This window comes from Crocodylus porosus, unplaced genomic scaffold, assembly GCF_001723895.1.
Source record: "Crocodylus porosus isolate Cpor-Errol unplaced genomic scaffold, CroPor_comp1, whole genome shotgun sequence".
In the NCBI taxonomy this organism is placed as follows: domain Eukaryota; kingdom Metazoa; phylum Chordata; order Crocodylia; family Crocodylidae; genus Crocodylus; species Crocodylus porosus.
The window spans coordinates 55187083-55203877 of NW_017728948.1; the positions used below are offsets into that span (position 1 = coordinate 55187083).

Sequence of the window (16795 nt, forward strand, 5' to 3'; positions counted from 1 at the left end):
ATCGGGAGCACTCTGGTTTACAAAGGCTGATACCAGCAAAGGCACATGCTCTGGTTTATCTACATCAAGACAAACGTATGTCTTGTCTGCCTCACACAAATGGGTAGAGAAGGCATCCGGATGCTCCTCAGGTCCCTGTTTGCATGCATGGAATTTTCCCCAATTCACGAGCTTTTTTCTCGCTTCATCAAAGCCTGCTAGTAAATCATTCTGGGTTTCTCTCAGGGATGCCCTTCCCTCAGGGGTGTTATAGTCCCAGTTGGGTTCATTAGAAGGCCAAGGATCTCTGTTTCCTGCTCAGGCAACAGCCCTGGCACAGTCTAAAACTTTAGCCTGCTCGTCTGGGGTCAGCAGGGTATCCATGAGTTTCTGCATGTCTGACCAAGAAGGGTCATAAGTATGGACTATGCGCCGAATAGTCCATCCTACTTCATCAGGTTTTTCTGGAAAAGAGGGGGTCCGTTGTTGCAAAATGAGGAGGTCCCCTCGGGTGAAAGACACATGAATTAGAGTAGGGCGAACCTGGAAGCTGCCCCCGCCATCCACAAACGGGACCGGGTAGGTTCACAAAGGACCCTGAACCACCGCATTCGGGTGTTCCTTCCCCTGGCTGGGTGGATATGCCTCCCCCACAGGACCCCGGCCCCAGGTCCAGACCGAAGAAAAGCCTCTAGAGGCAGGGAGCCTGGATCTCGGAGCCAGCGCTGACGCCATGGGAGCTGCAGCGCTTTTGTCAGAGGACAGGGGTTGACCGGGGACAGGGAGAGCAGGGTAGAGAGGCTCAGGGTCGTCTTCAGACTCCACAGTGACTGAAATCGGAGGATCATAAGGAGTTGGAGTGGTAGAGTAAAGAACCGGTTTTGGTGCTTTTTCAGCCAGTTCAGCCCACAGTTACCAATAATCCATCTGTTGAGTTTTTAAAGCTACCAATTCCATTCAAAGGAATGCCAAACGAGACCGATCAAATGAGCCAAATTTCGGCCACCATTTATCTGGAGCACCTTGTTGAGTTAAGACAGGCCACTCCTGTGTACACAAAATACAAGCGTGCTTCCTGCCCATGCCAGACTGCACTGGTAGATTCCCTTCTCCCCAAACCTGGAGAAGCCTCCCTAAAGGAGATCCCGGTGGGACGTTTGAAGCCGATTGTCCCATCCTCCCGAGGCTTAAGCACTCTGGTCTATAAATTCCTGGGAACAGCTACCCCTCATGGTGGGCCCCACTTACGCAACGCCTGGACCGAGCCCTCCGAATGGTGACAAACTCACCTATGCCGGCTGGGAAGGCTGGTCTGGATCTGGGTTGCCAAATTGTTGCGGAGTCCATGACCCCTTGCAGAGCTGTTCCCAAAGACACAGAGTCGCTGTCTGTCTCAAAATTTATTCAGCATGCTGGGCACCGTGAGCAAGCTCAGAGGCCCCGAATAAAACTGTTAGAGGCATTTTATAGTTTACAGACAAGATGCATGCGCAGGTGGGAATTTTCCACTGTGAAATAAAACAAGATATTAGGTCAGTATGAGAGACCCTTAATTGGTTCAAACTGGTTTTTGGCTACGTGCTTGTTTTTGAAACTAACTAATCCTTGATTGCTTCAGACTTTAAGACGACTTAGGTTTAGTCATTCCAGAGTCTTATCAGGCTGTGTTCGTGAAATGCTGAGTCTTGCTTTGTAGCTGATTTCTACAGTATTATCTATGATCTTGTTAGAAAATTTCTACACACGTAGCCACAAAAACCAGTTTGAATCAATTAGGGATCTCTCAAACTGGCCTAATACCTTGTTATCTATCACAGTGGAAAATTCCCATATGCGCGCGCATCTTGACTGTAAACTATAAATCGCCTCTAACAGTTTTATTCGAGGCCTCTGAGCTTGCTCAGGGTGCCCAGCATGGTGAATAAAATTTGAGACTGACAGCGACTCTGTGTCTTTGAGAACAGCTCCGCAAGAGGTCACAGACTCCGCAACAGTTACAAATTAAAACTCTTATTTCTCAGCGTGCTTTCCAATTCACCACTTTGGCTACAGAGTTCCTCACCATTCTCTTCACTTTTCATTAATCTTAAATAGCTTTGTGTCCAGTGCTTCCCCTCTTCTGCTTACTACTCATTAACAAATTATACTGAAAAACCCCAGACTGAATCCTACCTTTCTCCTAAGTCTTGCAGCATTTGTTAATTCACCGTTGTGTGCCACAGCAATCTTCCCATGAAGCGTTTCTACAACGAAAGGCTGGCAGTTCTGCAGTTCTGAGATCCCCGAAGTAGAGTATCTTGTGTGGCCAATTCCAAGGTTTGAAACATACAACTTCTTCAGACTGTCTTCACTGAACACATGATTAATAAGACCCATTCCCTTAAGGAGCATAAGAAAACAGGACACATTTGTTGTTGTTTTTTCCACCAGTGCTATCCACTGTGTCAAGGCTATATAAATGTACAAACTAAGGAAAGCAGACAGGCCTAAGAGAGGTGAAAAAGCTGACAAGAAAAGTGGTCGTAGTGGCATTAGGTCACATCCCCTTAATACTGTGTTTAAGTAACATGATGTAGGTGTTTATTTTTAAGATAAAAGTATACTCTGTTATCCATGAAGAAAATATCCATTAAATAAAGCAGTAGCAGGAGAAAAGTAGTAGGATACTGCAAGTACAGGATAGTCAGTCAGTTTTTTTGAGAAAGCTCAGCTCAGGTAACTTTATTCTTTAATACAATGTCTAACATGCTTTAAAAAGAAAATACTGTACAACCCAAAAGCCTTTCATGTAGTCTGAATTATTATTTGTACAAATTCTCACATGGAACATACTGTTTGGATGTAATTAAATAGCACTTTGAAACGCATGGCATGTTTTCTGAAGAACAAATAAATAGGCAAGAACAGGAATTGAGAAAAGCTGCTAAGAGAAATTAAATAATACTTGATATCAACAGCAACATATTGTATTGTTTTTTATGCTGGGTTTAGATCTGCATTTAGAAAACCTCAGTGTCTAATTCGTGCCACTGCTCAACTTGGCAATCTTTTCAGAGTATGTTGTTTTTTTCAGCACAAAAAGTCTTCAAGATATCCAAGTTGTCTCCTTTCACTAAGAGAAATGAATCAGAACTTCTCTCACTAGTCACCAGGATATCCTAGCATATTAAAAAGCCAGGGTAGCACTCCTGTTGTGCATTATGAGGGAGGAATGTTAAGACCAAGAATATTTAAGACATAAGAGTGGAAATCAAACTTCTGTTCTCAACTTTTATGCAGACTCCTTTCCTGACCTTTAGCAAATCTCTTCATTTCTCTATACCATGATGCTTGTTGGGCATATGTTTCCACACTTTAATCTGTAGCTCTTTTTTCTTTTAATTCTTTTTCCTCCAGTTCACCAGTACCCTGCTGGTTTGGTGCATCATTATCCAGAACTGCCAGTGCCTAATCCTTTCAACCCTCTGGGACTAACATATTAGCAGCAAGATGGCTCCAGTTCCAAAAGCTCCTAAATGTGTGTTTCTGCTGCTCCCCCCACCCTGTTTTTCTTCTTTTTAAGTAGACCGTTAAGCTGAAGTCTTGGAAGTTATCAGGTCAGGATTATAACAAACTTCCTTGTTGTTGTACAGAATAACATTAAAAACTGCAAAATGAGGTGTTACGAATGTAAAAAAAAAATCTTTCTAAATTTAAGTAAACAAGTAAAGACTTCCCATATGCACCTCATGTAGAGATTTGGAATTCTTTTTTGGTTAGTTTGTTTTGATGACTTTTCCAGCCCTCCTTGCTACACTGAAGACTAGAGTTATTCTTTCTTAAAACTGCCAAGACAAAAATGAGCAAGGAATCTTTGCATTTTACCTTATGCACTTTGAATGCCTGGGCTGATTCTCCATCACTTGTCACGATTCCAGCACTCTCCTGGCCCCTGCAGACAATATACAACCAAACAGAAAATTGGACAACTCATGGAATAGAATTGTAAAGGATAAAAGAACAAGACACTTCAATACAAACTAATTCACTGTATTTTTTTATAAATATATCAAAACTCTTGTATTGCATAAACCAATCCCCAAATGTTGCATTAGGTTCAGCCCAAAGTTCACGGACGTTGAAAGGAATCTTTCCATTAGCTAACACTGGGTCAGGTCCTCAGTGCTGACCTTCTTCATTAACCTGAAGGTGGGCACAAAATACTAGCAATTGCTTAACCTGGAATGCTATTCCACAACTATGTCAATAGGCTTCTACAGCTCAAATTAAAGCGTTTTCAACCTACTCAGATTTTTTTCTCAAGCAGAGCATGGGCCAGTTACTTTAAAACTAGGAATTCAAGTTGAGGTGGTCACTTTTCATAGATTTATAGAGTCAGAAGGGACCTCAGTGGGCCATCTAGTCTGACCCCCCAGTCTCTTTTTGAAGACCCCTAAGGATGGGGCAAGCACCACCTTCCTTGGGAGCCCATTCCAGACTCTGGCAACCCTGACCATGAACAACTTTTTCCTAATGTCCAGCCTGAACCTTTTCTCCAGTAGTTTATGGCCACTGTTCCTGGTCATTCCAGGGGGTGCCCTGGTAAACAGATCATCACCTACTTTATGTTGCTCTCCCCGTATGAATTTGTATGCTGCCACAAGGTCCCCTCTCAGCCTTCCCTTGGAGAGGCTGAAGAGGTTAAGATCCCTTAGCCTTTCCTCGCAGGGCCTTCCCTGAAAGCCTCTAATCAGGTGAGTGGCTCTTCTTTGGACCCTCTCCAGGTTGTCCACATCCCACTTGAACTACAGCGTCCAGAACTGGACACAGTACTCCAGCTGCAGCCTGACCAGTGCTGCGTAGACAGGGAGAATCACTTCCCTGGACATGTTTGTGAAGCACCTACAGATGCATGTCAAGGTGTGACTGACTCTGCCAACTGCATCATCACACTGGAGACTGATGTTCATCCTGGAGTCAACAATGAATCCAAGATCTTTTCCTGCCTCAGTGGAGCTGAGACGGTCACCGCCCAGCCTGTAGGTATGATGGCAGTTCTTCCTCCCTAGATGCAGCACCTTGCACTTGTCCTTATTGAATTGCATCCTGTTGCTCTCTACCCACTTCCCTGGCCTGTCTAGGTCAGGCTGGATCTGGTTCCTCCTCTCCAGGGTGTTTGCTGCACCCCATAATTTTGTGTCGTCCACAAATTTGGACAGGGTGCTTCCACCCTGTCATCCAGATCACTGATGAAGATGTTGAACAGCACCGACACCAGAACTGAACCCTGAGGGACTCCACTGCCCACATCTTTCCAGGTTGACACTGACCCATCCGCTACCACCCTCTGACTGTGACCCTTGAGCCAATTTGCTACCCAGTCTACTGTGTAATCATCCAAAGCAAATCTCCTCAGTTTATTTATAAGGATGGTATGGGATACCTTGTCAAAGGCCTTCTTAAAGGCCAGATAGATGACATCCACCTTGACTCCAGCATTTAAACAATTGGTGGCCTTGTCATAAAAGGAAACTAGGTTAATCAGGGAGGACGTGCCTGCTAAAAACCCATGTTGGTTACCCCTCTGCATCATGTTAGCTAGCGAGCTCCCACAGTTGTGTTCCTTGATAACTTTTTCTAGGATTTTCCTAGGGATAGAGGTAAGTCTGATTGGTCTATTGTTCCCCAGGTCCTCCTTCCTGTGACAACATTAGCCTTCTTCCAATCCTTCGGAACCTGACCCAAGCACCATGAGCACTCATATAGCCCTGCCAGTGGATCAGCTATGACCCCTGCTAATTCCTTCATTATCCATGGGTGGAATCCCTCCGGTCCCAGTGATCTGAATATGTCTAGTCCCTCCAAGTGTCTTTTTACTGTGTCACCCCTGACCATTGGTCGGCTGATGTTCCCTTTGTTGGTGTCCGTGATGTACGTTAAGGGTTTTCTAGATTTCCATTTAAGAAGACAGAGGCAAAGGACTCATCGAAGAGCTCTGCCTTGTCCCTGCTATCCGTCACTAAGCCCCCCTGCCCGTCCTGTATGGGTCCTATGCTACTCTGCACCTTCTTTTTGCTCCCAACGTACCTAAAGAAGGACTTTTTATTGTCCTTAATCCCTGACGCTAGCCTGAATTCTAGAGTTGCCTTGGCCTTCCTGACCAACTCCCTGCAGGTCCAGGCCAAAGAAGTATACTCCTCTTTGCTAGCTACTGCCTGCTTCCACTTCCTGTACGCCTTTTTTTGTCCTTAAGGCATCCTGGATGCCCCTGGTTAGCCAAAGGGGCTTCCTGGCCCCCTTTCCTCTGCCATGGAAAGGACTCACTCTGAGCCCAAAGGATGGTTTCCTTGAGGAATGTCCACCTACCCTGGACCCTCAACACATCTAAGTTCTTAGCTCCTAGCACCCTGCTAACCAATCCCCTGAGTTTATCAAAGTCAGCTTTTTTAAAGTTTAGCACCTGTGTCCTGCCGGGTATAATGCTCGCCCTTCGCTGGATAGTGAATTTAATCATTTGGTGATCGCTGTCCCCTAAGTTGCCTTGAATCCACAGGCGGCCCCCACCAGGCCATTCCCTATGGCCAATACCAAGTCAAGCAAAGCGTTGCCCCTGGTGGGTCACTTTACCTCCTGTGTTAGGTGGACGCTTTTGCATTTAAGCAACCAAGTTAGTGTTTAGAACCTACTGAAAGGCTCTGGATCCTTATATCAGATACCTTAGCTTCTGTGCCCAAGCTGTAAAATTAAGCTTATAAATGTCATGAAAGAGGATAAGTTTATTTTTATAATCAAATTGGTCTTAGAAGACAGAACATTAATACTAAAGATTCACAATATCAAATGATGCAACTTTTCTGGGCTCTTTCCTGTTTTTACAGACAGTCATCCCTGCCTCAGTCTTCCCTTTTATAGCAAGCTGAATACCACAGGTGCCAGATAAGCAGGTTATAATAAGCTAAACACCACAATGTGCCAGCAGCAGACAGTGTTCCCCATGTTTTACAAAGCAGGTGAAAGCCATGTTTTGTTTTATTTTTTAAAAACTCAGCTTCTAGTCCCAGCATGAGCCACTCTTTCTTTGCCTATGGTTTACTTGAGCATTGAATGCTAGGACCATGATCACCAGCTACAAGTCTGTACAGTTTCTGTAACAGACTTGAACTGGGGTACATTCTTAGGGCAGTCTTCAGTTGGACTAAAACTTAAAAAAAGCCAAAAAAACCAAACAATCCACAATTTAAAAAAACCCTAACCAATGTGATGCACATTAAATGATGCAGCTAAATCAGGGCCTTGTTACCTCTCAGCTCTGTGTTCTTGGGGAACCTGGATACAGGACGCAGCCTGTCTGTCTCACAAAGATTTCCGCGCCCCCCCAAACAAGAACTGATTATGAAAGACAATGAAGATGCAGTGGGAGACGCACCTAAAGCTGTCCAGATAAGGGTGACAAAACTGAAACAACTGCCCTAGGTCTCATTTGCACGCAAGATGGAACCAGATGACAATTCATTTACATGGAAGATGGAGAACAGAATTCTGGGATCAGAGAAGGAGGGAAGTACTGCATGATGGGGAATCTATGCTCCAAATGCTAATCAACCCACATTTACACACACCCAGCTGAGCATTTATCAGACCAATTCTAATCTGGATTTACAAAGGACTCCCCCTCACCCCCGTCCACACACACCCCACCCCCTCTAAGCAGAAGTAAAAGTTTAATAGACACGGTCCCACTATGGGAGTCCTACTTAAACTTGATCAACTAAAACTCAGTTGCCGGGTTAGGGAATGCTGAGGCAAAGAGACCGAGTTAGAGGGGATATGGGCAACATTTGAAAAATGCATTGCTAAGGGTTCATCACAGCATCCAGCCCATTGGAGCCCAGACCACAAGTGTTGTCAGTCTTTTCCTGAGATAACTGGTGGAAGTCCTCCTCACAAAAGTTATGAAAAGTCATGCTAAGCTGAGGCTTGTTCACAACAGGTAAAAATCCAAAACCCTGATGCTACAAGCTATCTATGGTTTCTGAAGAAACAATGAAGAATCCCATCCAGTATATCTGCTATCCATAGGGATTTCAAGCTGGCTCCTAAGTATCTGGTTACTCCTTAAAAACTTACATTTTTCTTGGTTGTTAATCACTTTCTTGAGATCTTCCAAGCCAAATAACCCCTTGTCAATAGAAAAGACAATTGTTTACACTATTAAGAATGCTTTGAAGAAGCTGAACTGAGGGTATAAAAATCTGTAAAAAACAGCAACAAAGTTGTGCTTCAAGAGGAGAAGTCTCTCTGACACCATCTGCTGTTGTTCCCAAGAAGCTGGAAGAAACAGATCGTCCCCCTTCAAAGACTGTACTAAGAACTTTACCTGTCAGCACTGGAACCCGAGTGCCTTGGACTGGGGAGATCCCAGCTCTCGCTCTCTCTCTCTTTTCTTTTTTTCTCTCAGGCATAGATTTCTGAACCTGAATTGTATTAGGTAAGCTTGAGCTAAGTTTCCCCAAACACTTAGTGAAACCAGGGTAGTATTGTAATTGGCTGCGTTTGTTTTCCTTTGCATGCCTATTATTACTAGTACCATTATATATTTCATATACTTAGCAGTAAATAACTTTTTTAGTCAAACTGGTATTAACTGGATATATTTTTCCTTCTCTACTTCTTCCCCACTTGCTCTGCAGCGACTTATTTTACTTAAGCTAAAGATCCCTGTGCAGCCCAAAAATACTGTGGGGTCTACTCATCAAGAGGCTAAAGATTGGGACATGTTGAGTTTGAAATGCATAAGGGGATCAGCTTGTACAGGCTGATTGACCCAGTTTGGTTCAGATGTGCCTTAATGAACTGAATGCTGGCCCATGAGGGTGTCAGCTGGACACCCAGCCGGATTCAGAGGTATTCTGTTCACCTGTGTGCTTGTGTCTGACTGTGGTTATTGTTGCTCTGATGAACTGATTCTTGGCATATGAGGGTGTCAGCCTGTCCATGCTGATCAACCCGGCTGGGTCAGGCATATCACATTAATCTGTGTGCATTTGTGTGTGTATGACTGATTTGGTGACTGGAGGAACCCATCCCCATTGAAACTGAATCCTGCAAGATAGCTCCATGGGGGTGAGGACTTGCAGAAGGGAGAAATACAGCTCCATATAGAAACACAAGTAGCACACTGATAGAATTACAGAAACCCTAGAAATGTATCCCTCATAAATGAGCACACCTCAAAGTGATAGGCAAATCTGGTAACAGCCTCTTCAGGAGTTTCAGTGAGCTGTTACAGGCCAGAGGGAAGGGGTGCTGACCTAGCCAGGTATGGCATGGGAGAGGTGCTGTGTGAAGGGTGTAGGGGCAATTGATCCTATTAGGCCCCATTTGTCCTGCACCTACCACCAGAGGTGCTGGACAGAGCAGGCTGGTTCTGTGGAGACCAGCCTGGACCCATGTGGGCAGGATGCCAGACAGAGGAGATGGGGTTGTAGGATTGCAGCATGGTGACAATGCAGGATGGGGCCAAGGGCAGGGCTGTGATCCTCTCCCTTCATGCCCCTGCCAACAGAATTGATGCCTGCTGCAGAAACATGTGAGGAGTGGATCATGGCTCTGCACCAGGTCTCAACCTTGCACTATCATCACCCCATGATCCCAGCCTTGGCCCTGCCCACCTGTCCCATTCTCAGATGCACTCCCTGCCCACCCACAGCCCCATCCCATCCACCTGGCCAAGTGCTCTGCCTGCCCACTTCGCCCAGCGTAGGTGCAAGGCAGACTGGCCAGGATGCCTGAGCAGCGGGAACAATGGCAGAGATGCAGACAGTGGCAGCCCCATGCCTTCTGAGAACTGCCAACTGTGCTGCTCCCACCCTGCCATATGCTCAGGGGCAGTGGGAGCAGCTGCACTTGCCACTGCCTAGGTTGCCTCCTGAACCTGGGCTGGGCGGGACTAAGGGACTTTCCATGGGCCAAACAGGATCCTTTGGCGGGTCGGATCTGGCATACAGGCCATATTTTGCCCACCCTAACCTAAATGCTGACAGAGGAAAAAAATTACTTATTTATTTCCTGAACTATAAAAACAGGCTTATTCGATTAAACTGGATAAACTTCATAGGTGTCACTGGTTGAATTGCCCTTGAGTTATACTTGCATATGAAACAGCAGAATGAATATTCAATATGACTGACCCCTAACTAGTTGAACAGGAGATAACCCCTGATGGAGATAAGAATGAAAAGTCACTCACTATTCACTAACACCAGCTGTGGGTAAAGGAAGTATTAAGGAGTGCTTGACTAAAAACAAAATTTATATCTAAAATTTTTACCATTTTTGCTAATATAATGATTATTATAAAACAGTGAACAAAGAAGCGTCTCTGTTCCCCCCTCAACCCTGTTTACTTTGTTTAGGAAAATGTGTTTCTATAAAACACAAGAATTATACAAGAAAACTGAGAGACCGATGTAGCACATTCAACAAACATTTGGCTGCGTTTCATAAAGGCCCTTTCAAAGTTGGTAAGTGTCCCTTTAGACAGCAAAGGGAAAAAATCAAAAGACAAGTGTCAAGTTATCCTTGGTATAACGCACTGATTTTCTCTGCAATTTTGGGACAATCTCTGAAGCCAGTATCACCACCTACCCGCATTCCTGGCTTCCTCTAGTCCCACCTTCTCCCCCACGGATTCAGAACGTCTGGTCAGCAGTGAAACCTGTAAAAGTAGGCTGTGCAGACTCTAACAGGGGCTGCCTACCCCTATACACCAGAGTTTTGCTTCACAGGGATGTAAGGAACAGCTGGGGGAGGAGACAGATAGATACAACCATGGCTATGCAGATGAACTAGCCTAGCCAAGCACCACCCACAATCACAATTGACCATGTGGGATGGGGAGAGGGGGGCACAGATTGATGGATTCTGCATCTGTTCTGAGAGTCTTTACTCTTTTTTCATCCCTAGTATTCTCCTGCACCGAGTGAAAATGCTGGGAGATAAAAGGACAGAACTGGCATGTCAACTTTTAGACAATGTTCTCATGGAATTCACACGCATGTGCATGCACACACACACACAGCTAGTTTTAACATGACATAAGAAAACATAAAACCGGTTATGTGCTCTGTGAAAACAAAAAAAAATTGTTCAGTAGCATAAATCCCAGAATATTTTGGTTTGTTTTTTTTTAAAAACAAAAATGCACACAGGCTGCATCATTTGTCATGATTAACTTGCACTTTAACACCAGTTCAATTACACCTTTCAGTTTGGGACCGATGGGGGACTCCTACTAACACCTTTCAGAACACAAAATATAAAAATGGTTGCAAACAAACAACAATGCCCAAATGACTAAGACTTCTGCCATGCAACAAAAATGACAGAAACATTAAGAAATAAGAGAACAAAGGTTTCGGAATGAGCTTTCTCTTTACAGTAACTACAAAACAGCAAGACGAGGTTCTTTGGGTAAAATCGATATCTTTTATTAGCCCAAGTAAAATAGTTGGAAAAATTCTTCTTTGCAAGCTTTCCAGTATAAACACCCTTCGTCAGGCTGAGAAAGTGTCTGCAGTTGATCTGTGCTCTTCCTGGATGGGATAGAATAGAAACCAGAGGCCGGTATGCCTACGAGAATGCCAGTCAGTGGAAATTCAAATACAAAATAGCAGAGTATTAGAAACATTTTTCATAACAAGGGTTAAAAGCAGATATATTTAGACACCAGATATTCTGTTCAGTTTTTATCCTGCAGAAAGCAGCCTTTCCCTAATGCAGCTAGTAACACACACACTGATCATTTGTGCCTGAGCTGCTTTATTTGTCTGCTTCTAATACAGAGCCTGCTTATTTGGCAGTTTCTCAAGTTACTCCCCTCAGGCAGCTTGAGCCAGTAAAACTAGATCCTTTCATCTCTGTGGAGCTTACTGACAACCAGCCGTCTGGTTTCCTAGGAAACAAAATCTTGGCTAGAAATAGTGAATCATTTCCAGGTCACTTTCAACATGGAGAGTGGAGCAGGAAAGCACTGGACTGAAGAGGAGGTTAAAGCCTTGTTAAGCGTCTGGTCAGAAAAAAGCATAAGAAAGCAACTTCATCGAACACTAAGGAATAAAGGAATATTCATCTACATTGCTAAAAGACTACAGGACTTTGGGGTTTACAGAGACTGGAAACAGTGCCGGGCAAAGTACAAAAATCTTAAGTATGAATACAGAACAGTTAAATATGCCCACAACTCTGGAGATGCTACGAAAACCATGAAGTTTTTTCATGATCTGGATGCCATATTGCAATATGAACCTGTCATACAATTAGCAGAGGAAGAAAACGGCAGGTGCTCTGCGACTGAGACTCAGCTGACAATAAGCACTACTACAGAGAAAACTGAAGGTAAAAGCTAAATCACTGTTCTGCTGCTTGCCTTTGCTTTAAAAAACAAAACAACCCAAATACTGAGTTTGCTAGCATTAAAGTCCATGTTATATAGCACCAATAGCACAGTTCGAATAGCGACTGACTTGATATGCTCCTTGCATTTGTGGGGAGCAGGTTAGCACCATCAGTGTCAAAGTGTGGAGATAACCAAAATGACACTAAGGTTATGCTGTTAACTGCTGGTGCTAAAAGCTCACAAAGAGGTCAGTCCTACTGAGGGTCTTATCTGTGCAACTCTGTTCTAGTATTCATTTTAAAAAGCAATTTTATTTATATATGTTTAATGCTTGACCCCAGGTTTTTCAGAGTTCCAGTTCAGAAAAAACTGGACTATTCTGTATCAAGCATTTCACTATGCACAATTATAAAATTACAGCTTTTTTGTTTTTAAAGACAAAAAGCAAATTATCAGTAGGTCTGAAAACTACATAAAAAATCCAAAATAACTTTTATTCTGATTTTAAAGATTTTCCCCCTTAACTTAAATCTGATTAATTTGTATTCATATAACTAGATGTAAACATAGACAATACAGTTTTGGGAGCTATTTGTGCAACAAATACTTAAGCATACAAGGAAGCTTAAATATTTAAATAAGTTATTCGTGTTTCTTTTAGGATAAAAGTTGTATTATTTTAAACAAGACATCCCAGAGCAAGACAGAGACTTATTTTTATAAACATGAAGAAATTGTAGTTTGATCAAACCAGTTGCACATCAGGTTCTGTTGAGCCCCCTCATTGTGCGTCTGTATGACTTTCACTAATGTTAAACCAGAATTCACTGTACTATAGTGGGGAGCAAAAGACGACAAAAAATTAAATGGGCTGTAGAGAAGGCACTTAGATCCGGATTAGAATTATAATATGGTTGAGGTTAGAAGATGAAGCCTGAGATTTGATGGTGCCACAACCTCATAGACTGCTATTGTTGTGGAGTCTGTGACTTTTTGCGGAGTTGTTTTTAAAGACACAGAGTCGCTGTTAGTTTTAAATTTTATTCAGTATGTTGGGTACTCTGAGTAAGCTCAGAGGCTTCGAATAAAACTGTTAGAGGCAATTTATAGTTTACAGTTAAGATGCGTGCGCAGGTGGGAATTTTTTACTGTGATATAAAACAAGGTATTAGGCCAGTTTGAGAGACTCTTAGTTGGTTAAAACTGTTTTTTGTGGCTATGTGCTTGTTTTGGAAAGCTGGCTAATAGAGAGGGGGCTACATCTTTGATTGCTTCAGACTTCAAGGCGACTAGGATTTAGTCATTCCAGATGTCCTTGAAGTGCTGATTCTGTTTTGTAGTTAATTTTTACAATATTATCTATGGTCTTGCTAATTAATTTCTACACTATCCTAAGATTTCAATCACTTCCCACCTGGTACAAACCAGGTCTCTTTTGGTTATCTGTTGTAATCTAAAAATCATGAGACAAACACAGATCTGGTGATTCAAGTTGGGCTCCACTATATTCCTAAACTGTGACAAGATTTGTATGAGGTTTTTAGCTCTGGTTACATATTTTAAAAAAAATAAAATTAATTAAAAAAAAATGTAAAAATAAATAAATTAAACATTAAAAAATAGGAACTAACTAGGAGGGAAATTTTGAATAGTAAGAAGAGGAGATGCATGCCTAACTCACTTCCATGTCTTTGACAGTTTTCCTGTTAAGATCCTATTTTACAGCTCTTGAAGTCGGAAAGCATGGTTTTCCATGCTTTAAGGAAAAAAAACCCAACCCACAAATTTATTTTTTAATAACATCTCACCTATTTGAAAATATTTAATTAAAAAAAATTAGTAGTTCACACACACACACACACACACACACACACATTTCTCCCCCTTTCCCCCCCACCCCACAATAATGTACAAAAGTTCAAGGGTCAGATTCTTAGCAGTAACAAACTAATGGAGCCACTGACTTCCATGGAGTTATGATGATTTACATAAGCTAAGGGTATGCTCCTGGAAATCCAGTGTCCTGTGTTTTGAATGGCCTTGCCCAAATGGTTCATTTGAACCTAACTTTACTTTGTAAATTGTAGCAAAGCTAATAGAAATTGCTTTTAAATGATTGAACTGTTTCACATTTTATATCCTATTCACATTTCATATTTGTGAGTGCATCATATAGGGTCAATGTACCAATCTTGTGTGCAAAACTCAACATAGGGTGCCAAATTAAAAACTCTGTGCTCCTGGTAAGACTCCTTGCATTTTGGGGTATAGACCCTCAATATATGCACAAGCTTATTTCAAAGTGTGATACATTAATTACACCTTTACATGTACACATGTAACATATATATAACCTACAACTATGCAAGATAATTCATATATAACAAGGGATAAATAGATTGACAAGAATAGTAACCTTTTGCATGAAAATACACAAATTCAGGCAGTCAAACAATACTATACTATTCAATCTTGGTCCCATGAAAGTCACTGAATAAAATATCCACTGAAGAGGTTATCTGGCATTTTAACTGAATTTTTAAAAAACTGTATTGGAATATACTGTTGTTTAAGATGTATGTTCTTGATAGCTTATGGTAGTGCAAGATTGACGTTGCAGCTGTGGTGGTCTAAAATGATTCAAGAGGCAAGGAATTCTTGAGCAACATATTTTATTGAACCCTGAGAAATCCTCACCTCCGGATGGCTTCTAAATTTCTTGTCAGAGATGTTCTGCTCTCCAGCTTGTTTAGTAGGATTTTTTTTTGTCAGACCTGAAAGTAATACCTCCACTATTGGTGGGGAGGAAGAGGAAGCTCTACAGCAGCAGAAGACAAGAAGAAATGTACAATAGTTCATCTATGCTAGGGTTATTAATTTGAGCACCCCCAGCTGGAGAGGAAATCAAGTACATGTGTGCCCCAGCCCCAGCTAGCCCCACCTGCTCTGGGATTTACCCCTCCAGACCACAGTGAGCACTCCACAGGATTCAAGTAAGGAAGGAAGCAGTGGTGCTGAAGAGGCACCCAAGCCTCTCTTCTCCACTGAAAGGCAGGTAAGTTGTGTGTGGAAGATTCCCTTACAGGCAGAACTCAGGGAGATGATTATGGCCTAGCTGTGTGACTTCCAGAGGTGAAAAAACAAGAACACAACTGTTTGATATAGTTCTTGGTTCATTAACTGATGGATATAGCAATACAGGCTGTGTACAGACATTACACTTAGACCAGTCTAAGTGGTTAGAATATCTCTAAACCCAGAGCAGTACATAAGTTCTGCACACACTGACCAGTCTAAAAATGGGACAAGCAGTTTAAGATAGACCTGATTCAAGGCAAATTCAAATCAGATCACTCTAAGGTTAAACCCATGTATCAAACTTCTGTTCTGATTCAGTATCCATCTTTTTGAAGAGAAGTACATTTAGGTTTTTAATAATGGCTGTTTTACAGTTCATGAAACTTAAAATTTCCTTTATTAAGAATGAACAAAGTAGCTTAACATACTGAATACAGAATGAAGCACAAAGGAAGACAACACTTTTCACCATAACTCAGACAATGGTGCAAGGCTACACATTTCTGGATGCATCTTTGGCCTTCCTTCTCCTAGCCCCACGTGATCTTTTATGTATATTGGGCACATTAGCCTAAACACTGCACAGTAGCACAGCGGTTAAAAATCATGCTAATAGCCTACTGCACTGAACTATTAGGCTAATGCGCAATAAGCATCACAAAAAAACTGTGCGCCAGTACTACTGCCCAGTAACTCTAGCTACTGCATATTTATAATTTCATAGTTTCTAGGGTCAGAAGGTACCTGAGTAGATCATCTAGTCTGCCCCCCCACCATGGCAGTGAAACAATACTGGGGTCAAACAACCCCAGCAAGATGTTCATCTAACCTCCTCTTAAAAACCCCCAGGGTAGGAACCAGGACCACCTCTCTTGGAAGTTGGTTCCAGATCCTAGCCACCCTGACCATGAAGTAGTGCTTCCTGATATCTAGCCTAAACCTTCCCTCTGCCAGCTTGTGACCGTTATTCCTGGTCACTCCAGGCAGTGCACGGGGGAACAGTGACTCCCCCAACGCCCGCTGATCCCCCCTGACTAGTTTATAATAGGCCACTAGATCCCCCCTCAGCCTTTTCTTGTGGAGGCTGAACAGGTTCAGGTCCCATAGCCTCTCGTCACAGGGCCTGCCCTGCTGTCCCCAATCATGCAAGTGGCTCTCCTCTGGACCCTCTCGATGCTGTCGACATCCCTCTTGAAGTGCGGCGCCCAGAACTGGACGCAGTACTCCAGTTGCGGCCTGACCAGTGCTGCATAGAGGGGGAGGATCACCCCTTTGAACCTGCTCGAGATGCACCTGTGGATGCATGACAAGGTATGGTTGGCCTTCCTGACTGCCTCCCCACACTGCTGGCCCCTGTTCATC

General features: G+C 43.0%; 2 protein-coding genes across 5 annotated transcripts in view; one reads left to right on the forward strand and one right to left on the reverse strand.

The window, feature by feature from the left end:
- PPAT (phosphoribosyl pyrophosphate amidotransferase) overlaps positions 1–16795 on the reverse strand; it is a 92566-nt gene that overhangs the window by 28506 nt on the left and 47265 nt on the right. Inside the window, exons 2-3 of the mRNA XM_019552925.1 lie at positions 3844–3910; positions 2152–2358 (exon numbers count right to left, since the gene is read on the reverse strand). Coding sequence (XP_019408470.1) covers positions 2152–2358; positions 3844–3910 — 274 coding nt within the window. The remainder of the gene's footprint in view (positions 1–2151; positions 2359–3843; positions 3911–16795) is intronic.
- Positions 11952–16795, forward strand: part of LOC109322078 (multifunctional protein ADE2) — a 70488-nt gene continuing 65644 nt past the window's right edge. For all 4 annotated transcript variants that reach the window (XM_019552920.1, XM_019552921.1, XM_019552922.1 and 1 more), the window contains exon 1: positions 11952–12354. In XM_019552920.1, coding sequence (XP_019408465.1) covers positions 11967–12354 — 388 coding nt within the window. In that variant the 5' untranslated portion in view covers positions 11952–11966. The remainder of the gene's footprint in view (positions 12355–16795) is intronic.